Consider the following 27,169-nt stretch of genomic DNA (forward strand, 5'->3'; position numbering starts at 1 on the left):
CTGTTGTAAAAGGTTGTACATTGGGGTGGGTGTTAATATACAATAGAGGAATACCCAGAGGCATTCTATTGAGGTTTCCTGCTTAAATGCTGCTGTATTGCTTATACAGGAAACTGACAGAGTCAATCTTAAATATGATCTTGTCAAAATACTGCAGCCCAAGTACTTTCAAACAAGCTTACTCCATCTACACTAGATGTTTACCAGAACAATGCACAACCTAACACGAGTATCAGTCACCTCTAATGTTAAAGCAATCTTTAAATGCTGTCTGGCCACCTATAGGCATAAAGTGGTGTAATTTGATTAAATACACACTATGCTTACTGTATGGTAAAAGAAAGCCACAGCACAACGCCCTTTAAGCCGGGAGCCCCATATTCTACAGATTAGAACGAACAGATGAAAAAGCTCATTAAAGAGGGGTGCCCACGGATCACCTATGGTAGCTAGGCTGAAGAATAGAAGAGACCAGTATAAAGTGCTATATGGCCTCCTGCCTCTGGCAGGGCTGAACTATTACTTTAAATTATTAAAATAGTTCTCGACAGCTTTCAGGTCTGTGGCATTGGCTTTTAGTTCTTCTTGTAATTTGAGGCTCTGCCATTTTCTTCCCTTTCCCCCTCTGTATGGAAACAAGCTAGCTCTTGCTTTTGTTACTTCACCATGTTTTTTTTTTTAATGTGGTTTGGATAATGTTAAGTACACTAATCCCACTGAAATGAGCCCCTGCCTTATGACGATGTAAACCCCCCATGCTCTAAGCTGCAAGTCACTGCGAATACCCACTGATCACCCTAGTTGCCCCCCATGCTATTAACTTCAACCATGTGAATATAATTTTCATTAGAGTAATCCTGTTTCAACCAGACGCTGTGACTAGAGGTGAAATGTTGCGAAAGCGTTAAAAATAGCTTACTAGTAATTTCAACATCCTGTAATTTTATCACAGATCAGGTTTCAACTGTCATACTGTACAGACCTTGTTTCCCATATATTACATGTTTACTTTTTTAACATGCCAGACCTCCTTGAGTAGGCTCGGTGCCAACGGAATCAGATTAGACGAGACCAGAAGGAGAATGCACCATTTTTACATCAAGCCTGCAAAAATGCATCGGAAGGCGGCCGGATTGGTGCTGGGTTTTGCCATCTCATTGCATCGCTCACTGAGTCTTTTCCTTGTTCTGTCGTTCTTAAGTTTCCCAATGTTTGCATAATAACCCCCGCACTGCTCGAGGGCTCCAGGACAATAAATATACACACTTAAAGCCTTTATTGTCTCACGGTTCATGCCCCCGGTTTTAAACAGCTTGATTTCTAGTTGTATTTAACTAGTTTCCAAATGGCTTTCCCCCGCCCTTTCCCGGTTCCAAACTATCACTGACACAGCTCTCTCTCTCTCTCTCTCTCTCTCTCTCTCTCTCTCTCTGTGTGTGTGTGTGTGTGTGTGTGTGTGTTACAAGACAGTATTTCTGCAGCACTTGGTTATATAAACACATTAGGATTTGCGATCGCCCTTGGCAGCGATCAGCATTGTAAACACGTACTAATGTATATACATCAAAATTAAAGAATGCACGCGCAGATCTAGGAGCAGCCTGAATTCATATTCCGAGAAGCCCCCCTGCTCCCATTTATTGATTTATCATGCAGCGTTTATTGTTCCAGCCCCTATATGCAGTAGCTGTCCGTTCAGTACGGTTTGCAAAATCCCGTGTGTGTGTGTGTGTGTGTTCATTAGTCCCGTTTTTCTTCCAAAGCGAACAAATGCATTAATATTTATATGTTTATATAATCGATAACCCACTTTCTCCCTTTCCCACAGAAAACAGGCACCGAGCGGCTAATAGAACAGATTAAGTTCCTGGAAAATATGGCAGTGAGGGAGCGTATTTTAACTATCAAACAAATCTACACGTCTAATAAAGGCAGATCTGCTAAAGAGAATTAGAAAGACGAGCTGCGCCCCAGAATCTCTGCAGGAAATGTTCTTTATATTAGACATATACAAGCAGGTCCTGTCAGATCCGCAGTGGAACACAGCGGTTTTTCTGCCTATCAAAAATGAAAGGATGACCCTATCCACCATCACAGGGTCTTTGCGGGAATAATTCAAGTATTCGCACAGGCTCCAGTTTTGCAATATTTTTTGCAGGCTTTAGATCTCAGTTTTGCCTTGATCCACGAGCCCCTGTACTATGCCGTGCCCAGCCCCGTCCCATGTAGCCAATTTGATTGGGCAGCAATTGAGAGAAAAACCTCATCGTTTCCGCATCTCTGGGAAATTGGGGGCCAGGAAAAATATTGGGCTGCTTTTATGGTCATTTTGGATGAGCTGGGAAGGCGAGGTTCGGGTTTTATATTGAGGGTGCGGGCTGGCTGCGGGAGACGAGAGCTTTACCCTGCCAGGACCTGATGCAATCCATTCAAGCCAACAAGTTTGGAGAGAATGTTGAGTTCAATCAATTCAGAACGTCGAGATGGAGCCCAACTCAGTCCAGGTATTCGCCTCTCCTCCGCGTCTCTGCTCCAGACCTGGCCCCCCAGCACCCACCCACCCCGCCCACCAACTTCCCAGCGAACTTTCCCCCACTGCACCCCCAAATGGCATCCCCCCCCTTTTAAAATTCCTCCACTGATCATACATAGGCACAGATTATTATCACCATGATTATGATTATTTTCCCGGGGGGAGGGGGTGTTAAATCTTTGCTGGGCACTGCCTGACTCCTTATCTTAGGTGATGTTATCTCCATGCTCCTGATCTTACATACGATTGTCTGTCTTGTGCTGATGATTCTATTTATTTTTTTGACTTGATATATTGTTTTTAATTCCCTGCAGTGGGTCGGCTCTCCGTGTGGTTTGCATGGTCCTTACATTTTCTACAAGGCTTTTCAATTCCACCTTGAAGGCAGACCAAGAATTTTGTCCCTTGGCGACTTTTTCTTTGTACGATGTAAGCCAGAGGATCCGATTTGCATAGCGGAGCTCCAGCTGTTGTGGGAAGAGAGGACTAGCCGGCAACTTTTATCCAGCTCCAAACTTTATTTCCTCCCAGAAGATACTCCCCAGGGCAGAACCAGTGACCATGGCGAGGTGGTAAACATATCTCTGTCTCTCTGTGTATGGGCGCGTTTGTGTGTATGTGTGCCCCCTTCCCACCCCCCAGCCCCCCGTAATGTTTATTAAAGGATTGAAATGCTCTCTTCTGCAGGCTCTTTTAAAGGGATAGAGCCACAAACAGGGGCTCGAGCTGTTTGCCATTGTAAGAGTTTCGATGGCAGCTTAACGTGGGGGAAGGAGGGGCTGCTCCTGAAAACAACCCACAATCAAATAACTGAGGGGGGAATTTAAGGGTTTTTACAATTATTATTTTTTTTTCACTCATTTCTGCTGCTGCTCTGTGAACGTCACATGCTTTGGTGTGGTATGTTCTCCCCACCCCCAGGTTTCAGTGGCTGGCTAGGGGATGGGGGATTTGGGGGATTTAGACATTGTTAACCTTTTTTTTTTAAGTATCTGATATATTTAAGAGGGCGGAAATTACGAAATGGAGGCTGAGTGAGATCAAAAGCAATTGAGCTGGCAAAGACGTGTTGAATAAAGTGATAAATGACAGGTACTGGAATAATACATTCAAATAACTTGCAGATATGCATGGGCGTATGTCAAAGCGGCCGTGTAACCAGCACAAACACGTTAAGCATTAACAACTCTCGGTGCATTTCGCTAGATGTGCTAGTTGAGAATTACTACCAAAGAAGTGGACATTTTCCGGAAAGCCAGGGGAGGGAGGGAGGCAAGGAGTTAAAAGCTCATGCTGAAGTCAAGCGGTTTCATTTCTCCCGCAGTCTCCCTCCGTTACCTCCCTTGTCAGTTTCACCCTGGAAAGTTGGATTAGAACTACCCCGGGAGTGCAAAGCCAGGCTCCGGAGCCCGGGGGTTGCGTTTACACTGTCGGCTTCTCGCTCTGTCATTTCATGTATGACCGCAGTTTTGCTGGCTACTCTAGTCAGCTGACTGCACTGTGTTATTGAGGAACTATTTCAGTGCGGTGTACAAACGGCGCTATGTTTATGCGGAGAGATGGCCAGTTCAGAAGCGCTCAGAAATAGCCAGATGTGGCTGCAATAATATTTCAGCTGCCTAAGACTGGAAACCTTTATTTCCACAAGCAGCTCCCATAGCATTTGAGCTGCCAATTTCTTCAACAGTCCATAGTCTGATGGAGTTAATGGTAGTTTTTCCCAAGACATCCCCCCCATTCCTATTACATGCTCCTTAATTACTGTAACCTTTGAAACATTGGCTGCTTCTGAAATAAACATGTAGTTCTGCTGTCTTCCTTTTAAGACAAGAATTGCTCATCTTTTCTGATGTCAATAATTAAGAGCTGATATTTTGGAGCATGGAGGGAGTATTGAAAAACATTAACAGGTTGATCTCTCTTCTACTGAAAGTGTCTCTGTCTCCTCCCCCGTCCAACTTTCCTGTGCAGCTGTCTCTCTTTCCTTCCCCCCACTACTACTTATTATTTGCTTTTCAAATTTATTACTTCAACATGGGCTGCGATCTGGAAAAGGAGAGGATTAAATATCCAGAAAGGACTACACGTGTAGTCGACATTCTGCTAAACCAGACAGGAAATCATTCTGAATTTTATTAGACGTTTTGTGGTAACTTCTTTTGAAAATGTATTTGAAACAGTTCTTTGAATCCTCCTCTCACTTTACCACTTACCTATTTTAATTTCTGTGTGTGCAAATAAAACTGAGGGCCCTTTCCTTAAGGGTTAAAAAAACATGACAGTGAAGGATGGATGCTTCTAAACTGCTAGTGGTCAATATTTAGAAATCATCCCTGTGAGTGTGTGTTTTAAAATGAAAGCATTTTGGCTGAGAAGGGGGTGTGGAATGGGGCACAAATCATTTTCATATATGCTTTAATGATCAGATTGTGTTACTGTGGTATGAACATCAGAGAAAATTAATCCCACCATTACATGTAAGAATGTTCCGGCTATGCAGTAATTCTCAGCTGCATGTACCTTCATAATATTATGCATGATTTGATTTTTTTTAAAAATGCAAACACTGATCGTAATTAGCTGTATGATTATACTTGTATATTTCATTAGGGCTTTAACTGATGTCATTCCAAATTATTCAACCATATGAAAACAATTTTAAATTGAGATAATGGCATGCCTTGGAATTATGCAAATGTTTATTACATTGTATAGAATAATCATGACAAATGTAAAGCAGGTAGAAAGTTTCCTAATGCGGTACTATTTTACACCCCTGTGATGTCATTTCCCCTCTGGCCTAAGTTAGTCATTCATTAGCAGAGTAACAGCAGCAGCAGCAAGAAACAGCAACAGCTCACACAGATATTTCTTTGGCAGCGAGCCTACAGAAACTAGCATTTAGAGCCAGGGCCTAGAGAGGGCAACATAACACTCCCATTAAGAAATGTACTTTGTTTTCACTTACTCCATTAACTTGTTTATATACATTGACATGATTTTTATCGTTAATTTTAAAGAGTTTTGAATGTTAAAAAAATGTGTTCATAAATGTGCAGCTAAAAGACAAAAGGCTTCATCCTGATTGGAAATTTGTTACTTAAAGAAACATTTTACATTTACTGTATTAGTAGGCAGCACAGTTATTTCAAGTCACTAAACCATAATAATAATTCTTTTATGTAAATGACATCATCTATTCCTAATGCCCAGGCAGAGCTGTGTTTAGCATAAAGATATTTTTGTATGTCTTCTGTGTATGGAAATGCTGCTATTGGAATATGTAAGTAATTTACAACTGTAAAGAAGACATTGTTCTTGGTTTGAAAAATATACGCATATTTAAACTGGCTATCTTGTATAGAGAAAACTGGTATGAATTAAGGTTGCATTTTTATGTGTATTGTAAATCTGCTGTGTCAGAGGTTTTCTGTGATGTCAAAGGTCAACAGAGACACTTGTTATGAGTAAAATTGTTGATTAGCAGAGCAACTGGTATGAGCGTAACTGTTAATCAAGCCTGTCAGAGGTATAATTATTGTCACGAGCAGATATCTTCCTTGGTTTTGATGATTAGTAGTACCAGTCTTTTCGAAATGCAGTGTCCGCAGTACTAATGAACTATTTCTCACCGTTGTAGTATTCAGTCAGCTGCTACTCACAGGGGAAATAGCAAAGTAGGTGTGTCATGGTTCTGTCTCAGAAATTCATGATGGCTTATTTTATCTGATTGCCAAATGGTTGAGCTCATCAGAGATGGGTGTATACAAAAGGATTTTTACATTCCATTTATCCATCAGCCATATCTATATTTATCCCTCTGTACTGGTAGAACTGGATTTAGCTATACACTAACTTTGGCTCTATTTTAAGCATGTTTTGCAGTCCCTTCATGCCAGTAGAACTACTCATGTGCTTATAGTTAAGTGTGCTGGATGAGGCAGAAGAGCTTCATTATACAATCAAGCAAACAAAACTCAGTGGACTTCAATCTGAATTTTGCATGTCTCACAAATGCAGGATCAGCCTCTTACTTAGCTGAAAGTGGAGTTACTAATGTCACAAAATTAAGCTCTCTGGTTCTACACATGAACCCGATTCTGGGTATGTCTATACTTATGTGGACGCCGGTGTGCCGTGATCCATCTTCTGGGGATCGATTTTGCTGGCTGTGTGAAGATGCACCAAAATCAGTCTCTCTCTGAGCTCAGCCATCAACCCTCATGTGCGGAGTAATGGATGCAGGTGCGAGCCCTCAGATCTCTGATCTATACCAGGAAACACAGTCGATCTTGATATGTTGATTCTAGCTATGCTAATAGCATGGCTAGAATTGCATATCTGGGATTAACTTGATTCCTACCATAGACCAGGCCTTAGAGTCATGGAAATGAGAGCACAACAGAGTCTACTATGCCTGGCTTATGCTGATGTTCTCTCTGTACGGTCTTGGTATATGTCAATGAGAGTTTTCTGTTTAAATGGAGAGGAGCTTAAACTTTCAAACACATCAGTTTCTAATTTCAGGACCAAATCTAGTTCTCAGGTACACATGGTGGATCTCAACTGCAGGACTGAGCTCTTCCTAGCAAGATACCAGGCAGATGAGAAGAGCAGAACATCATTTGCCTGTACAGATCAGATAGCAGGGTTTTGCTCTAACTCGTCAGGTTTTGAAATCTATGGGCAAAGTCCACCTGTGCACCCCCATCCACTGTCATGTTAACAGTCAACGTGAGGGCTGACAGTGGGAAAAAATAGGGATGAGGTGTATTTTCATCCAATCACCTGAGCAGGATGGGTGAAAGTAGGTTTGTCTTCTGGCTTACTATAAGGTGGTATTGTCTCCAGCTGGGTGAGTGTCTTATGGTCCATGGGGAAAACTTTCAGGTCCTGGTGTATTCACAGCACTAATTTTTGAGATCTTGTAGGGAGTCGTGTTACAAGGAATTCTGAAATGCTCTATGGCCAACTCCTTTAGGCCCCGATCCAGCAAAGCACTTAAGTGCGTACTTAACTGAGTGCAGGACAAGTCCTTTTGAAGTCAGTTAGACTAATCACATGATGATAATTCAGCATGTGCTTAAGTGCTTTGCTGGATTGAAGCCTCCAGGAGAACTGCAAGTGTCAAATGGGAATTTGTATAAAATAATGGAGAGTGGCTCAATATAATCTGATGTGTCATGAGGTGGGGGGATGAATCCTAGAGGGAAGGTTCCCAGCGGATTTGCATGGAACTGAAGCAATGAGAGCAGCTCTTCCTTGAATGCACACACTCCAAATGCTTGGACCCTGACACCAAGTCTACAGCACTCAGTCAAACATCCCAAGATCAGTCTGCAGCAGGGTGGGGAAGATATGGTCCATGCCCCACCACTCGACCCCAGGTCTTTTAATCTGGCCTGCCTCAGTCCATGGCTTTTTGTGCTGTACAGGAGGGGAGGCTTTGCAAATTGTCCCACCTCAAGCAAAATCTCTCAGCTCTCATTGGTGGGTTTCCAAAACCTGGTCAATGGGCACTGAGAGATTTTACTGGCGACAGAGAAAGTGCAGTAGAATTTCTCAACTGCCATTGGTCGGTTTCCAGCCAGTAGGAGCTGAGAGATATTGCTAGGGTAGGGGCAATACCCGAAGACTCAGCCGCAGCAGTGGGAGCCACATGGACTGGGCTGGGGCTGCTGGCAGGCAGGGGAAGCCTGCCTGAGAGTGCTGCTGGCTGGGGACTGCTTAGATAAGAGCTTTTCGGCCAAAGCCTGCCTCTGGTACCTCCCTCCATCCTACAGTCTTCTCCCAGGCTTGAACCCTCTCCTGCACCTCAGTGCCCTGCTCCAGGTCACCACCCCCTTCTTCACCCAGACTTCCTCTTAAATGCCCCACTCTCTCCTGCACTCTCTCCCTTACCTCAAGCTTCTTTCTGCATGAAACCTGTAGCTAAAGATTTCTGCAGGTTTTCTGCTCATTTAACCCTCTCCAATGCAAACTGCAGCTGGGACAATCTGGCCCTATAAAATCATTGACCTTTGCAGAGAAGCTATTTTAGAGCAGAATGCTTGTTAGCAGCTTGTATTTTCATGTTTTTAAAACTGTCCGCATTAATTAGCCTGTACTTTAAAAATACGAAAAACAGAGCTCATTACATGCAGGCATGGTATTTGAAAGGGACCCGTACAAGCTACAAAACTAATTTTCTTAGGCTGAGGTGTCACTTCTTTCAATATAATGTTATTAGTTTTACTTCTATGAATATGGTACAATTTGTATAAACTAAGTATATTTAGCTAAATCTAGCTTTACTAGACATTAAACATTGACTCAGTCTATTTTACCAAAGGATGATCTGATCACATAATCTGTATTCACATAAGTAGTCTGCATAAGTAAGGCTACGTCTATGCTGGAAGCATCTGTCTACAGAAGTTACTTTTGGAAGAGATGTTCTGACAAAACTTCAGTCGACAGATCGTGTCTGTACATAAAAGCAGATTGATCTTTTGACCAGCTCCGTTGACCAAAGGGCCCCATGGAGTGTCTACACAACTTTTTTGTCAACAGTTTCTGTTGACAAAACGCACGTTGAGTGTAGAGTTCTGCGAGTGTTGTCGCCAAAACCCCTGTTTTTGACTACAAAATTCTCTAGTATAGACCTAGCCTCGCACTGCCTGTTACATACACTGGCAAAGTAAAAAGAGGGAAATGATACTACTCGGTGAAGCCACATGTTGCTAGCCATTAGCCAGCAGTTTGGTGTCTGTGGTCACTTACGCAGATTTTTTCCCCCTTACATTTCATTTCTCAATGTATTCAGACTGTAAAATGCACCCACTGTGCTCCATAGTCGCTGTTCCCAGCCTGATCAGTAGCACTGAACATTAAACTCTTGTCTTTTGAGAATAATAGGCTTTATATGCTGCACCCTCAAGCATGTTGAGATACTGTGCAGGCTGGAAAATAAAAATGTTCTAATTGTGTCTTTTAAATAAGCATAGGAGTGAATTAATTAGACTATATTTTGTCTTTAGTTGCTTAGTTACACAATAGTATTCCTAAGCACACATAAGATAAATTGGTTCTTTTTGTGCTGTTTGGCCCTTAATCATAATTACTGTATTGCTCAGGAGAGTAAAGCATACATAGGTTTTGCATTTTTAATAATGTTCAAACCCTGTGCATATGATATAGAAAGTATGTTCTGGTTCAAATTCTTCTATGCTTTTAGTCCGGACGAAGTTCTACATTACAAGAGCAGTATTTGCATTAGTTGCCCAGAGATGTAGTTCTGGGAAATGTATAATTGAAATATTCTTGAAATGTTTATTCTGGCTCTTTCATTCATATTCAAAATAACAATGCCTGGTGTCTTAGAACAATCATACATATTTGATTCAAGAGATTTTTCTTTGTGTGGATGCATACCCTGTTTGCAGCCTGTAGAGAATAGACGTATGTGTGATTGGTAGTGTCATATCAAGTTGAGCTTTTTATTTCGTAGCTAAAATCTAGCCAAGAGGTCAGAAGGACATTGGTATTTAACAGCATTAATCCAGTGACCTTAATATTTGGCAGCCATCCATGTTTCTGTGGGAAGGTGCCAGGGTGATAGATAACAGAGTTTGTTTTCATTTTTAAGGTACTTTAGTCTGTCTGAACAAACTCGTCTCTTTGGGGGAATATTGTGATGGGGTTGCCACTGGTGAGCTAATAACTTCACTTTCTTTCGGCACTGTTAAGTGTTGGCTGTGAGAGATGGGCAAATTGAAATAGATATTGAACAATGGAAGATTTTGGCAAAAAATCTTCACATGCTCAGTAGATGTATGTGAAAATTGGCTCCATTGTTCTGTTGTATGAAAAGCAAGTAAATTATTTACAGATATTTGCTAATTAAAGCACATATTGTTTTACCAGCACAATAGAACACAATACAACAAAAGACAAAAGAATAGGCTTGCATAATTTAAAGCTGCTAATGCAATGCACTCTTTGTTTAGAAAAATATAATTATGTAATCTACAAGGAAACCTTTCCAAACTGTAACAGTAGTAGGGAAAATTAGCAATGAATTGCTTGTCAACTTGCTAAACTAAAACAACAACCTGAGATGTGTAGCCCCTCTGACGAGAAAACATTTGAAGTCAATCCTATATTCTCCTTGGTCATAACTTCTATCTGCACTGGCAGACATAAATTCAATGTGAACCTCTGTTAAGGAAACAAAACACTTGCTATAGAAATCAAAGTCTTTGCACTCATCTCTCTAAAAGCCCTCTCTCCCATCACAGATCAGATTTTTTTCATACCCCACAAAGAGTTGATAACACTCCATTCCTTACCAGTTCACAGCTACATGTACACTAGAAGCATCTGTCTACAGAAGTTATTGTTGAAAGGGATGTTCCAACAAAACTTCTGTCAATGGATTGTGTCTACGCATATCAGCGGATCGATCTTTTGATGTGCTCTGTCGACAGAAGGGCCCCCTGGAGCATCTACATGGCTTTTTTATTGACAGTTTCTGTCAAGAAAATGCATTTCATGTGTAGATGCTCCACCAGTTTCGTCAACAAAACCCTCAGTTTTGCCCACAAAACTCTCTAGTGTAGATGTAGCCATGGAGAGGAAATTGCACAGAAGATCTACATCTATGCGAGAAGCCTCTGTTGACAGAAGTTACTGTCGGAAGGGATTTCCCAGCAAAACTTCTGTTGACAGATTGCATTTACACATAAAAGCAGGTCGAAAGAGCAATCTGCTCTGTTGACAGAGAGCAGCCTGACTGCCCAGCCTTCTGTTGACACAATGGCTGATCTGAAGCTCTGCGAACAGGGCTGCCTAGTGAGCTGCAAGCCCTGTCTGTTGACAACAGGGCTCTGGAGTGTCTACATGGCTGTTTTGGCGATGGAACGCTGTCAAGAGAGGGATTATACCTGAATGGAGAGAGGTATAATGCTGTCGGTGGATGTGCTGGGTTTTGTCAACAAGCTGTTGACAGAGTGCCTTTTGTGTGTAGACTCTCCATGGTTTTTCTTGACAAAAGCCCAGTTTTGCTGGGGAAAGCTTCTCACGTAGATGTAGCCAAGATGTATTAATGCCAAGGGACTAGAACCCCACATCATTTTAATTATGTGACTAAGCCCCTCCCCATATTGTGTCTTGTCCTTGTTATGGACCCCAGTAGGTTAAGAGCTACGTTACGGGTTCCAATGCTCCCACGTTTTGCATTTTCGAATACAGCAGGGTTGTGACATTTATGAGGGTTCAGTGTTGAGAACCCTCGCAAAGGCTGAATTTTGTGAATTTAGGGATGCACCACACAGGTGGCTAGGGCACCTCACAGCGGCTCAAGAAGCCCTGCACAGGCAGCGACAGTGCCTAGTGCTGTGCAGCAGCAACAGCTGCACCGTGCAGGCAGCTATCGTGTCTCATGATGTGTAGTGGCAACAGCTGTGCGGTGCAGGTGGCCATGATGCCTCATGCCGTGTGTCAGCAACAGCAGTGCCGGGCAGGTGCCTACGGTGCCTTGCGCCATGTGGCGGAAACAGTGCAGGAGAGGACGAGCCACTCGCGAATAATTGAATTCGCGAATGTTAAATTTGCAAATATGGCGACCTTGCTGTATAGCTAAGTTGCAAACAAATATGGAAACTAAACTCCCCACCAGCAAGCAGATCAACAAAACAGGAACTACACCCGTGTTAAGTAATATATTTGTTGCCCCTTTAAATTGGCTAAGAATTACAGATTAAAGGCTTAGTCTAGTTTTTTAAATTCTCCCATGTCACTTAATTTCCTGTGCTATATGTACTTTCAAGTAGACTTTTTACAATGCTCTTAAGTGTTTGAATGAAAAATAGTGGTCATATAAATGTAATTTTTATTGTATATGTAGGTGCTCCCTCCCTGCACGCTTGTCTCTTCTGGGTGACAGATAAACTAGTTGCATAGAAAGGATAGCAGTCTGCCCAGATGCTCTCCAAAAGGCTTGACTATGTGCTGGAATCACAGCATATGAGAGGCAGTGGGAGGGTTGTTTGGGTGTAATAAGCGAATGAGGAATTTAGGATGGAAAGTGAAAGCATTAGCTGCTTGTTAAAGCACACAACTTGTCAGTCAGTTCATTTCTGGCTCTGCCACTGAGTCACTATGTGACTTCGGGCAAATCACATAACTTCTGAGTACCTCAGGAGATATATCTGCAAAATGGGAGGAATGGTACCTACCTCGGTCAGTTGCTGTTAGGCTTAATTGGTGGCTTTTTGCAAAAAGCTTCCATGGAAATATTCAGTATTAATATTGATTAAATGGCACCCCAAGCCTTCATGTGCTCTGAAATATAAAGTGGTATCTACTTTGCCACTGTAAGGCAACTTTGACCTACTAAATTAAAGTAAATTGTATAGTGCTACCTCTTTGGCCCCCGTAACACCCAGTGTCCTCTGCTAAAAGGGATATGGACATATTTTGGAGGTCCATATTCTGAGATGAGGATTATTAATTTTAATATGTATTAACTATTAACAATTGTTCCTCAGAAAAGCAAAACTCTTCAGAAATAGTGCTATAAACTCCACTAGCTGATTTATGGTCGTCTTGCCTCAAATAGTATGTCACTGCAATGGTCCCAGTAAATATGCTTGAAGTGGGTGAGGGGAGAAGGTAGAGGTTCCTACACTGGAGAGGATGTTTTTAAGAATGATTTACTCTGATAAAAATGTTCCTTAGCCCTTGACTGCCAGTGAGGTGGTTGGAGGAAGCATGGTTTTGTGGTTAAAACTGTTGGCTGGGACTCAGAAGACTTGGGTTCAGGGCTTCCAGAGACACTAGGTGTGACCTTGGGTAAATCACTTAATCCTCCAAGCCTCAGCTCCCTATCTGTAAGTGGAAATGATGATAAGTCAAAGGGGTGTTGCAAAGATAAGTTATTTAATTGTATATGTGAGTGCTCAGACACTGATTATTAAGCCCAAATAGTTATGCAGAGTAATCTGGCTAGCACAGGCAGCTGAAGTTAAAGCTGTATGCGCAAATTTATTTGAGATTTCCATTTTTTTAAACACTCGATCATTTCAGATATTGTTTCCCATTTCTCCCCTCCTCCCCACTTTCTAGACAGGCACAACAGTCCTAACAAATGCCTAGTGAACGAAGATGTTCGAGGGGCAAAAACAACATTTTTGTATAATTTATATGAGGGTCATGCAGTGTCAATTTCCATCTAAATTGCAGAAAAATAAAAAAATACATAAGGTGTCAATGAAGAGGATAATAGAGCCTTTTATATCAAAATGAAATATACAGTTCTATTTTCTTTAGTGAACATAGCCCATAATAGTCTAATTGTGTTTTGTGCTCCTATGGGTGAATGTGTTCTCAGCAACAATGCCCTGGGCTGTAATATATGCATCCCCAGCCATCTACTGTGGTAAAGGTTTCAATAAAAAGTCTGAAGATGTTTTTCTCATGCAAATTATACTGATCAGATAAATGGCACACAGGATGTCCTATAATTATCAACGACAGTTTTTACAGTATGTCTCCTGTTTCTCTTGGCCATATATTTGATGTTACTAGATCAGTAATTCAGTAGACAGCCAAGCAGGTGTTCAAATCACTCTTGACCTCCAGAATTCCTTAAATGACCCCTGGAAGCACTAGAGTGAAAACATTCTCGGCCTGTCAAAGTTGTGAGATATCTTAGTTGCCATAATTTTTTAAAAGTTGCCTTTGCAGCTGCTTTTTTTAAACAACACAAAAAAACCCAGAAAACAAAGAAACAAACAAAAAACCAAACAAAGCCTAGTTCTTGGCAGTGAATGAGAAGTGATGATGTATATGCTTGCTTAGTATACAGTTGTACAGGCACACCAACCTGTCCCGCGGCAATCTGCCTTTCACAGCTTAATTTTTCTTTAAAAATAATAATCTGCTCTAAAGTATTTCAACTACCCAACCTTTTTCCTTGGATGTAAGCATTCCAACCATCTGCTGAGTCAGGCAATATAGGGTTTTGTGCTTTCAGGAGGCTGTGACAGTTGCTTAGACAACAATGTCATATTTTAGCATAAAGGCTCTCAAAGAGGCACCATCCCTTTTTCTGGAACTTTGCCCCTGAAAATGATAATCTGACACCTTCAGCTGGGTTTAAAACAGAAGAGAAGAAGGATAATTTATATCAGGTTTTTTTTTCTAACCTTCTCCTCACACCCCAGCTTGATAGTGGAAAATATTTTACTTCGCTCTGGAGGCTTGTAAAATGTATTACAATTATAGATTGACTAGATACCACCTTTTATTGGAATAGAAGAAGAAAGTGGCTCCTTTTACAGGCAGTTATTTCAAGATTTAGACAACTGCATGGGCAGTGCAAACATTCCCATTGGCTGGTCAATATTCTTAAGGGGGCAGCAGAGAGAAATCTAATTCACAAGCAGAGTTGAAATTCACCTCTTTCTATCACATACCTAATTTCATTGTAGCAGGAAAAATTATAAATGTTCCCTTCATTAAAGTCTTACCATGCCATGGAAATCTCATAAATATATCTCTTCAGAGCATAGTTAATCTCCTGAGTTGAATATTTTTATGCTATAATCAACTTGGGTGGTTTTTCATGTTTTTATGGAGATATAATTATGGATGACATAAATGGGTATACAGCAGATTTCTTTAATCTTCTAAAGGTTTGGTAATTGTAAGTCACTGTATACCTGGTTTTTATTTATTTAACATCTCTATTCATTTGTCATCTTGTTTAAAGATTTTTTTTTAAATAACCAGGGAGTCTATTGAAGTCGCTATACAAGATGTATGTCAAATAGTTAAGAAAGTCTCACTGTGTTTGATTCCAAGATTTGTTGATTTTTCTGAGGGAATCCATGTCCTTGAGAGATTAATAATTTGGTTGTGACTGGTGCCTTGAAAAGCCCTGGAGGTGCTGTAATGTTATGAGGGGCACTCTGTTATCGTTACTGGCATCATGCTGAAATCAACTTCTTTGAAGAAATAGTCCTGTTTGTTTTATTTTCTTGCTCAAAAGATGTTCCTTCTAGGCTGGGTTTTAACAAAACACCAGAGAACAGAAACATGTTTAATTGGTGTAGGTACTGAAATATTGAAAAGTGCCACGTAAAACCAAAGATGAAGATTTTAAAAAAGTGACTAGTGATTAGGGGAGTCATCATCTTTAGATGTCTAGTTGGGGAAACCTTAAAGAGCCCGTCATTTTTTTTTTATGTTTTTGTTTTTGGAAAGTAAGGCGCACAGCATTTGAAAACCCTTTTTGCTATATCAGATTGAACAGCCAGCATGTGAAACTCCAAAGTCTTGAAGCAATTTTTGGAAATTCTGATCAAAATCTATTTTGTTTTTAAGGATAAACATTGATTATTTAGCATTTAGCACTTGTTATGTTGAATACAGTAGTATCTGTTTCGTGACCTGAAATCTCGATAAGTACAATGAGTGTTGGATACAGTGACCTTTGGCCCACTAATCACTGGGTATACCTATGGTACAACATGAGGACTGGCATTTCTCACCAATATGGCATTTCATTCATAAAACACAAAGGATGTTTTTACACCACAGAGTTATTTCGCGGTAACAGCTGTTATTTCAAAATAATTTTGCTAGTGTCTACACTATGCATGCGCTATTTCAAAATAAATTCAAAATAGCAGGAACATTATTTCAAAATTGGTAACCCTCATTACAGGAGGAAAAACGCCTGCTGCAAAATAAGTATTGTTTTGAAATAGGCGCTATTAAGACCTGGAGTAGTGCTATTTCGAAATAAGCCACAATGGTGCCCAATAGCACTATTGCAGAATAGCGCTACGTGTCCAGAAATGGTATTTCAAAATAGCAGTGTGCTGTTTCAAAATGCATTTTGTGTAGCTGTGTTATTTCAAAAATAAAATATTTTGAAATACACTTGTAGTGTAGCTGTAGCCAAAGTGTTTTACAAAGGGGGACACATTTTATTATTGTCCCCATTTTGTAGATGAAGAGACTGAGGTGGTGTGAATGTGGGGCAATTAGTTAGTCAAGGATAGTGCTGGGACTAGAACCCATGTTTGCTACTCTATTATCCTGTCCACAATGGCTTTTTGGGAAGACGTTCTGCAAGTGGAATGGGCACAAAATACAAGGTTCAGCTTTAAAAATGTTCAAGCTGACTTTTTAACCAAGCATGCTTTTTGGAAACTTTGAAACATATACATACCCAAGTCACCAATCCTGGCTTCAAGTTTACTCTTTCCCTAATGTTAGTGTGCTCTGCCTGAGGAGAGAGACTAATATTTTTCAAATTAATTGATTCTGTGCAGATGGAACGCTGGGCTGGTTCCTGCTGAATTATTTACCACAATGGAACATAACGTAGCATCATAGAACACTAGACCTGGAAGGGACCTTGACAGGTCATCAAGTCCAGTCTTGTGCCCTCATGGCAGGACCAGTGCTGTCTAGCATCTCTAGACTATCCCAGATAGGTGTCTAACCTGCTCTTAAATATCTCCCGTGACGGAGATTCTACAACCTCCCTAGGCACCACAGTAGAGAAACTCTGACTTAAGCACTTTTTCAACTGTCTGATCCAGGGTAAATATTTCTAAGCACTGAAGTCTGGTTCCAATCATTTAGGGTTCAGCTGTATAGCTCTTGCTCACCTTCGTCTGTGCTCACTCACCTGACTGAAGTCTGTGAAACTACTTGTAAGAATTAGCAAGGGCTCACTATAATGAGTAAGAGTTACAAAATTTTTCCATTAGCTGGCGTTGCAGGTATCAGGGCTAACAATGTGAATTTGCAAAGGACCTAATCTGGAGCCTATTGAATCCCATGAAAGGACTCCTGTGATTTTCAGTGGCTTTGAATCAGAGTAAGCAGAGTATATATGGTAGTATATGTATATGAAGTACAGGAAGAGGGAGTATACCTAAAGTATGTTTTTTATATAAAAGAAGTTTACACAAAACAGAAAAAATGTACTTGGTTTGTGCTTTAAAGCCCAAAATACCTTGGTACCTCTTATCATTAATTAGCTGTGCAATGATTATGGTGTTGCTCACAGTACACCCAAAGTGTGTTTTGTCAGATTATCCCCAAAAGGGAAGGAATCATTCAGATATGCAGGGGATGATGGTGCCAACTGCTCAAGGCATTGTTGTCACTGTTCACTCCCTCTGGGGCATCTAGCATTGGCCACTGTTGGAAGACAGGTTACTGAGCCAGATGGACCTTTGGTCTGGCCCAGTATGGCTGTTCTTATGTTCTTATGTCTGGAATGCACCATGGTCAGGAGCCAAAGAGTGGGGTGGGCCCGGGGTGCAAGACCGAGGAAGGGAACTCGGAGCAGCAGGGCTGGGCAGTGCAGCCCAAGGGTGATGGGGCCACTGGTGATGGGGCCACTGGCTGGGGGAGGTGGGACTGGGAAGGAAGTGGCTACCAAGGATGAGGGGAAGGAGTGCCAAAATAGACATTTGCCCAGGGCACTATTTTTCTAAGGCAGCTCTGAAAATGGTACATCAAGAGAGTATAAAATACTGCTCAAACATACTACAGAAGGTTAAAGGTGATTTAAAAGAAAGTCCAGGAATCTTGTTTTGTTTTTTCCTTGCAAAGGTCTTGGATTCAAAACCCAAATGAGACCCAGCTGTTTCCTTATTCTTGTATTTTAATGATAAAGATGGGTGTTTGTGTTTTGTTTAATGGCTACAAATAGGCTTTGAAGTTAATACCCCTCAGTAAGATAAATGGGTGAAGTTTGTACCTCTGGTGGTGCTGTGGTTCAGCATGTAGGGCTGCAGATTTGAAAACCCTGCAATGCGCATGAAGGACAGCACCGCTAAACAGGTCTACAGGTGTAAAAATCAGACCTGTAACTCACTGCCAGCAAAGCTCTGCCAGTTGAATTGGGAATAGCTGTAGTGTAGACAAGGTTCAGTTGGTTTTAAACCACTGTGCTTTGTAAACCCACTGTTGCTTCCAATAGAGAATCTTCTTTGCTTGCTTGTGTCTTGAAATGTAGATGAGGCCAAAAGGGAAGGGCTTCAAATAATGAGAGTATCAGAAGCCCAATTTTTCCATAGATGGATCTGGATTTTTGTCAGTGATAAAAACTGTCCTTTTCCATATAAAAATATTTACAGTGAAGTCAGTGATATGGTGATATGGTCTTGGTTACTGGCCTATGACATTAAAGGTGTGTCTACACAGCAATGCTGTAGGTGCCAATATAGATGTTGTTTTCTTTAGTTTACTTTAAAATTAGCTGCCTGGCAAATACGAATGCACTAAGACAGGGAGTGCCTGAACATACATTTCTGGTTCATGACCCTGCTTGAAGAGTTGTGTTCCAGTTTAATGTGGTGGTAGATAATATAGTTGCCTGGAGAACTGCATGGGTTTGGATTAACCCAGGGACAAATTCTGCCACCCAGAATAATTCAAACCTCCCAGATGAGTTCAATGGGAATGTTGCTTGATTAAAGACTGCAGAATTTAGGTTGCACTGTTTTTGTATTAATAACACAAAGGGAAGGATTACAGCTGCTTCAGTGTTTATGCACTGGATAGCCTCTCCACCCACAGCACTCTTTCACCAGAGGTACTCAGAATGCAGCATCCATAGGTCCCCAAGTGCAGGTGTGATGGCATTAGCATTGTCAGAGGAGGTGTGTTGGGGCAGGAAGGGGTCATGGCCATGTCAGCATCCTATATCCAATAGACCTTACCTGGTGTAATCATGGCACATCTGTTACTTATCAATGGCTACTACCATTCTCATTCCTCTGGGCACCAGGAACTTTCTTCTGATTGTACCTACTTCTGCCAGGTTTCCTCTTGTCCTCTTCTAGGCCCCCAACAAATTCTGGCTCTGGTATCCTTAACCTGAGACAAAACTCATTGAAGACAGTGGAGGTTTTGAAGGCAATGGGAGTTTCTGCTTCAGAGAGATTGCAGAATAGGGCCTTGGGATGCAATTAGTTGTCATTCTGAACCATTTTCATCTTGTTCCCAACAAATACAGGAGTGTAATACAGTCCCTTTGTTACCACGCCTTTTAGGAGGCATTAAAAGGAACCTCAGCAAAGTGAACCTGGCAGGTGTTTCAAGTCTCTTTGTTCCCTTTCGACTGTTTCTACTCTGGCATGTTATGTCCTTGGTTATTGGTCTATGACATTAAAGCTACATCTACACTAGAGAGATCTGTCGACAGAAGTTTCTGTCAGAAGGTATCTTCTCTCAACAGATCGCAGCCAGACTGCACCAAGCGGATCAAAAAAGCGATCCTGTGTCAACAAAGAGTAGCTGGACTCTTGACAAAATGGCCAACCAGAAGCACAGCCGACAGGGCTGCCCAGTGTCCCAGAAGCCCTGTCTGTTGACAGAGGGTCCCCTGAAATGTCCAGACCAGCCTTCTGTGGACGGAATCTGTCAACAGAAGCCTTCTGCCTCCTGAGGGAGTGGCAGAATGCTGTCAACAGAAGTGCCACATTCTGTCCATTTGCTGTTGACAGAATGCCTTGGAAATGTGGGCACTCCATGAAAGCCATTTTTGTCAACAAAACGCGCTAGTGTAGACATAGCCTAAGAGTGTAAGGCCTGATTCAGAAAGATACTTATATATGTGCTTAACTTTAGCATGTGAGTAGTCTCATGGAGGTAATAGGATTGCTCATGAGTGACGTTTTCAAAAATCTGTGAGAGATTCCCGTCTTCACTTGAGCATTTCAGTGGGTCTTTTGTGCCTTTCTCCCTTCAGCAGTTTTGAAAATTTCATCCTAAGTGTTTAAAATTACACGTGCCCTTATGTACCTTCCTGAATCCATGCTCTGAGGTTGGGACTTTCAGATGTGTTCAGCACTGGTCTCAAGCTGTTCCTAGCATAGTTAGTTAACTATTGACTTAGGTGTGAACAGAAGTGGAACAACACAGAACATTTTGAAAATCTCACACAAAATAATTTCTTTATAGGTTATGAGGCAAATAATTATTTGACAGGCTAAAGCAGCTAAATGATTTGGTGCACAAGTCCCACTGATTTTTAAAGAGATTTGTGTTCCCAAGTCACTTAGATACTTTTGAAAATTTCACCCCACATATTTAATTGCATTTTGATCTATTTCTTCTCCTCACCCATCTATAAAATGTTTGGAAAATAAGACATCAGTAACTGCCTCTGTTACCACAGTAACCAGCTAAATTTTTGTTATGGTTTGTATTCATATACTTGGCTTATGTGCTAATCTGATTCAAAGTGCCTTTCTGTGCATACCTTTTGTATTACATTAGCTGCCACAACAATATTTATGGGCATTCTACAAATTGCTAATATAAGCACAGGACACTTTTTGCAATGATTCTTTTCCTGGTCATTCACACTGATGTAGAGAAAATGAAATATAAAATGTGTTGGTCAAGGTTCCTGCTGTGTGTATTCATTTTGCTGCCACACAAAACTTTAAATGTAATCATGTGATTTATCCTCTTTGTGTTTCCTGATTCTTATGTTTTCCATATTTTTCTGCTTCCTTATCCAATTTCTAACTAAATCCTGGCATACAACTATGTTGCAAAGTGCATTTGGTGAAGTGGTAGTAAAACACATGGATTGTTTTCCAACTAATATTCTTGAATTTATGGTTTCTGTATGTACCGTGTGTGTGAAGGTTGCAGTCTCATAAACAGGTTTATTCATTGATGATGTAATAGTGATTGTACTTTTCTTTTAGTTAATAGATTGTTTGCTTGGCTAACTCTGAATGCCAGCCAAAGTTAGTCATACCAGTTCTTGGAAAGGATATGAAGAAACTGGTAATTGAAATCATAATACTTTGGCCATGAAAGTTATTTTGAAAATAACACTTTAACCAAAACCATATCTAATCTAGAAGTCAGATTTCTATGAAAACTGCTGCTGAATAGAATGTTTCTAAGTACTCAATATTAGAAATTGTGTTCCTTAATGATTCCATTCAACATCCTATATAGAAGACCCCATCTAGAAGATGTTAAGTCTGTCTTCATGCAGACTCAATTTTTTCACTCTGACATTTAATAATCACCATGTAATGGCTATAAAATGCATAGCAACTTCAGATCTTTTATTTCAAGTGGATGGTGTAATGAAATTGGGTGAAACCATCCATTGAAAATGTGCCATGTAGTATGCAGCAATGTTTACAAAGTAATAACATTTGTCATAAGTGGAAAGTTAGAACATTGTCTTTATTGTTTGTTGTTCACCAGAAGTTCATATTCAGCACAATGACAAAAGAAAAGATGCCATTACTAAAATTTACTTAGCGTACAAATCTGAGCTTCATTTTTGAGCAAATATTTGTTATTGCATTAAATGTAATAGAAGAGGACTGCTTATAAAACAACTTTGTGTTGTACAAGGGAGAGTGAAATATTAGATCTATGTCGTACCAAAACTACTGTGTAGGTTTCATGTTGTGTGTAACTTATCATCAAACATACCCAGGTTCACCCCCCACCCTTGGTTTGGTTGTGTTGTGTTTTAGTTTTTGATACTGAGCAGTATTTTATTCCCTGAGGAATGCGTTCAGCAAAAAAACAGCCAAAAAACAAAATAACCACCTCCTCAAGAAAACCCCAGAACAACAACAAACCTAGCACAAAATATGCATTTCTCTTTATTTAATAACTGCAAAAATTTTGCTTGCTTGCTTTCCCTCCCCCTACACCCATTCCTAAATAGTAGTGTTTATTTTGGAAAAAGAAAGGATTTAAAGTGACTGTAAGACTCCTATTTTATCTAGAAATGTGTGGTGTGAAAGGTAGGGGGTAAGTCAGTTAAAGTTAAAACATCAACTGTTTCAAATATTTAACTTAAAGATCCCAAGTTTATCTTGGTAGGAACTGGGGTTTAGTTTTTCTTTTTCTGAAGCCTTCTCAAGCGCTACTTAATGTAGGCAGTAATAAAACATTTTGCTTATTCATCATGACCAAGAACAGTTGATTGTTTCCTGGAAGAATAAAATTGTAGCAATTAGAGAGATGTTTAATTCAAGTATATGTTCAGCAGGCTAAACTGAGGTTAAAGTGCTTTTTCTTAGATTAGAGGAAAACATAGTTATTTTCACTTCTTGAAAAGTTTTAGAAAACATGAGACGATGCAAGTTTCTTTTGGTGGGAAATACAGAACATTTATGCAGTATTTCTTTTGGGATTACATCACAGTTTTATTTAATTTTTAGGACAAAAGTTAAATTCAATATTTGCGTATAAGCCAAGGGAAAATGTACCATAAACACAGGAATTTTCTGGTGAGTCAGAGTTCCAAGAATCTAAGATTTACTTAGGTCATTTATTTGAGGACTCGCTATAACCATTAGTCATCCAGCCACAACTTTTTACATTTGTAGCTAATTGCACCTAAAAAGCAAGCTTTCATGTGAACCTTTGGGATATACAGAATGCACTTTGGCAATCCACATTTAAAAAGCATTTTAGGACTACTGCCCTGATGTTCTTGGACATTTTTTATAATGTAAATATTTACTTCAGATAAACAACTAACAGTGACACTCAAATGGCGTGCAAATTGTATGAGTTATTGGATATTCTGTATCACAGAAAAAGTAATCTGCCAAGAACAAGATAAACTTTTCTAATAACATGTCAAAGAGGCAGTGCTACAAGCTTATCATTCATCATAAGCCACACATGACATGCTCTGTTCTCATTTGACTACATCTTGCAGGATGAAGTTATTGCCGTTTCAGAGAAGGTGACGGTGAAGCTCGAAGACTTGGCCAAATGGGCACATTCAGATTTCTCCAAGTGGAAGTGTGGTCTCCGGGCCAACCCAGTCATACCTATGGAACTGGGTAAGAATGGACAGAAGGAAGCCTTGATGAGATACAGACAATCCACACTCAACAGTGGCCTGAACTTCAAAGACATTCTAAAGGAAAAGGCTGATCTTGGTAAATACAGTTTCCTTTTCTAAAGTTGCTTTTTCCCTACCTGTGAATGCATTTCAAAGGGGAATGATCCCAGTTCTGCAGGGCTTATTCAGACAAAACTGTCCTTGACTCTAAGATTCTATGCATTAAGGCTCAAACCATGAAGCTGCCAGCCAAGGTAATTGACAAGAGCCTCCCACAGAAACTCTGTAGGCACAGGGGTCCAGTATATGCTATACATCACCTGGGGGGTCCAGAGTATGCTATGCATCACCTGGGGGGGGGGCAGTATATGCTATACATCATGACTTTGGCTATACGAGAGGCTTTTTCTGGCAAAAGTGGGCTTTTGTCAGGAAAAAATGTGGATCGTCCACACGCAAAACATGTTTTGTCAACAAAACCGGGCACATCTGCCAGCAGTGTTATACCTTTCCCTGTTGAGATACAATGCCTCTCTTGACAGTGTCCTGTCAACAAAATAGCCATGCTCTGGGGCCCTTTTATTGACAGGCAGGGCCTTCGGTTCACCTGGCAGCCCTTTTTGCAGAGCTTCCGGTTAGCTGTGCTGTCGAGAGAGGGCCGGGCAGTCTGGCTGCTCTCCATTGACAGAGCAGATTGCTCTTTTGATCTTCTTTTATGTGCAGACACAAGCTGTCGACAGAAGCTTTGCTGGGAAATGCCTTCCAGCAGTCACTTCTGTTGACAGAGGCTTCTAGTGTAGACGTAGCCTGTATGGAGGCTAAATCTGATGCCTTCTCTTAAAGCAGTTAGACTCACAGAAGAGAGTGGTCAAAGACCTATTAAATCATACTACCTCTGTTCATGCCAACTTAAGGATGCTGCTTATTGCTAGCGCTTCTCTAGTCTTTGTCCAACAGAGTATTAGTTGTCTTACGTAATGAGGTTCCCACAACTACCTTTCAGACACTGTTCCACACTCTAATGCATTTTACTTTAAAATTTATTGTAACATTCAGCCTGTAAGTTTAAAATTCCATTTAATTAATAGAACTTACACCCATTTGTACCGGCACTTGGTTTCATAAGGTCATGGACCTTTTCTTTCTCACTTTTCCCTGTCTTCAAAAACAGAGAGGCATGGGAACTCTTGTGCACAGTTTCTCCCTTCTTATGCTTTGGCTCTCTGCAAGCAGGCTTATTTTTCCCATATGCACGTAGGGCCTCACTCCTACAAACTGGTTCACATGGATGAACTCTTGCAAAGCCTATCTCTCCTTTGGCTTCCATACATCAGTTGGATTTGGATGCTGGAGCATGCCCCATGTGTATCAACTGGCGGGATTGGGGCCTAAGTGGGCACAGAATTTGGGTCTAAAGTCTCCAACTTTGTAGAAGGACACATTCGTATGATGTTTGAGGCAGCTGGTTTTCGGAGGTTGGCATGCACACTGGCTAAGAGGAAAAGATATTGTAACTTGTGTTTCAGTAAAATTTATTTCCAGTAGTAAGTTTTTTAAAAAAGCTAAGTTTAGATAGCTCCAAGCTCAGCACATAGATGATGAATTTTTTCTTGCCTACATGAAGATAGCAGGCCAAGTTCTTTGTTGGGTAAGCAGCATGTCCTTCTACGCTAGCTGAAGTTCTGCCATATAGAACTTACCTGTGGAACTGTGTTGAGTGTCTGGTTTCCCATCTAAGCAAATTGTGATGTGATTTTGTCAGTCTTACTTTACTTCAGAAGCTAATCAGGATGGAAATTTCATGTGTGATTGAAAGTTGATATTTTTAATCAGTATCTACAGTAAACCAGTTGGAAATCTTTTGTTAGTGGTTTCGTCTTCTTTGTCACTAGATGCAGTAATTAGACAATCTCATATTACACTGGAGTTTTCTTTGTATGTTTACTTGCATGTGTTTGGTGTAGCAAAAGAATCTGAATGCTTCTCAGACAGAGCTTTTGGGTTTTAATGTTCTTTTGTTTTGTTTTTTAAGTAACGAACAAACAGATCCTTTGTGATAAGTTTATTAAACTAGTTGACTCGTGAGCCAAAGAAATTGTCTTGAAACCTAGAACACGCAGTTCATAGCTGCATGTTAAGCATTTGAAAAGAGAGGATACACTAAAATGCATACAGAATATGAACTATAACAATGTAATTGTGAAAACTCAACATGTGGGCACTGCATGTGGCTTTCTTTCAGATCGTGAGTCAGACTGCATTACCATTGCCTATACAAAAAAGTTGCCTCATATTTTTTAAAAAGTTTCTCCCTGTGACTGGTTGTGATTGATTCAAAACCTACAGGAGCAAAAAGATGTTTAACTGATTGGGCATGTTGCTTTTGCAAGAAAGCCTGTTACTGCTTGGTTTATTTAAAGGTAAATATTAACATTAAAGAGGCTAAATAAATGTGAAATAGAACCTCAGTGCTATGCACTCCTTGAGAATGGAGGTTGTTTGCAATGCTGAACAAAATGTTATGGTCCTCCTTTCAGAAGTTTACAAGGGAACTTTGATTTAACACAACTTTGAAACTTTACCATGCAGAAGAAAAATGCTGCTTTTAATAATCTTAATTTAAATGCAACAAGAACAGAAACAATTTCCTTAGCTTGTCCAATTTTTTTTAAACTTTCCCTTTATTGTTTAATAGTTTCTGTTAAATGCAGTATTCTCATGTGTACTGTCTGGTCATCCACAGAGAGTATTTCGTCACCTAAGTAGACGCATCACAGTAATATGTCAACAAAATAAAATTTATAAGAATCAGGAATCAGTTTAGGGAACCTTGAGCTGTTGACTTTCCTCTGCTCAGCAGAGCTGACAGCCACTATAGGTGGAAGCGGCAAGGTGGGAGTGCAGCTTGGCTCTATGACTGGGAAGAGGGAAGGCCAAGGACAGATGGGGCGTGACCTAGAGTAGCCGTGTGGAATGGTGGAGCAGAACTGCTGTGGCACTTCAAAGCTCTGGCCATCTATGCTACCCCTTTGAAAAAACAGGCCTTAAGGTAACTGCCCCATTTGCACCCCCACCCCCATGGGTGGTCTCCCTGTCCCCTAACTTCTCTATTGTCAAAATAGCACCTTCAGTGATTGTGACATATACAGCCATGAGCTCAGTGGGGCCAACGGCCTCACTGGACCCCGGGCAAGGAGTGGGGGCTGCTCTGTGGGGCCTTGGGCAGAAGGGGCAGGGTTGGGGCAGCCAGCCCTGCCCGGACCATGGTGCACCTCCTTCCCCCTACTGCATGGCCTGGCACTCTGGCAGTGATTTAAAGGGCAAGAGGCTCTGGTCACTGCTGTAATGGTTGGGAGGTCCAGGCCCTTTTGCACTGCTGGGCCCTAGGTCAGTTGTGCCCTTTGCCACCCCTGAGAGTGGGCCTGCATGGACTCTTCAAATACTCTGCATGCTGCCAACATGTGCTTCGAAACTGCTTTGCTTCAAAACTGGCTAGCTGTAATCATGACTAGTATGGTTCCAAGCATGGTCTCTGAAACCAATGTGGGCGAGGTATTTTCTTGTCCATCATCTATAGAAAAGTCATAAAACTTTTCTGTAGATGATGGAGTGCAAATCAATGGTCATTGTCACAGGGTAGACTGATCTTGAGGTGGGAGGTAGTCTGTAGCCTGGTTCTTAGAGGGGGGATAAAAACCTGCCTGAATTAGTCTTAAAAATAATTCCAGAACTCTGCTAGCAATACCAGTGTTTAATGCTGTATGTAGGCTGGCAAA

General features: G+C 40.9%; 1 protein-coding gene across 3 annotated transcripts in view; it reads left to right on the forward strand.

Annotated features, from left to right (window-relative positions):
* The first annotated feature begins 2,483 nt into the window (after window positions 1–2,483).
* ARID5B (AT-rich interaction domain 5B) overlaps window positions 2,484–27,169 on the forward strand; it is a 170,311-nt gene continuing 145,625 nt past the window's right edge. For 2 of the 3 annotated variants that reach the window (XM_075000174.1, XM_075000175.1), the window contains exons 1-3: window positions 2,484–2,504; window positions 2,848–3,102; window positions 23,265–23,490. In XM_075000174.1, the coding sequence (XP_074856275.1) occupies window positions 2,484–2,504; window positions 2,848–3,102; window positions 23,265–23,490 (502 nt within the window). Of the gene's footprint in view, window positions 2,505–2,847; window positions 3,103–23,264; window positions 23,491–27,169 lie in introns of those variants that run through there. The other variant, XM_075000176.1, reaches the window with a different exon arrangement.

The sequence above is a fragment of the Carettochelys insculpta genome, chromosome 7, assembly GCF_033958435.1.
Source record: "Carettochelys insculpta isolate YL-2023 chromosome 7, ASM3395843v1, whole genome shotgun sequence".
Classification (NCBI taxonomy): Eukaryota; Metazoa; Chordata; order Testudines; family Carettochelyidae; genus Carettochelys; species Carettochelys insculpta.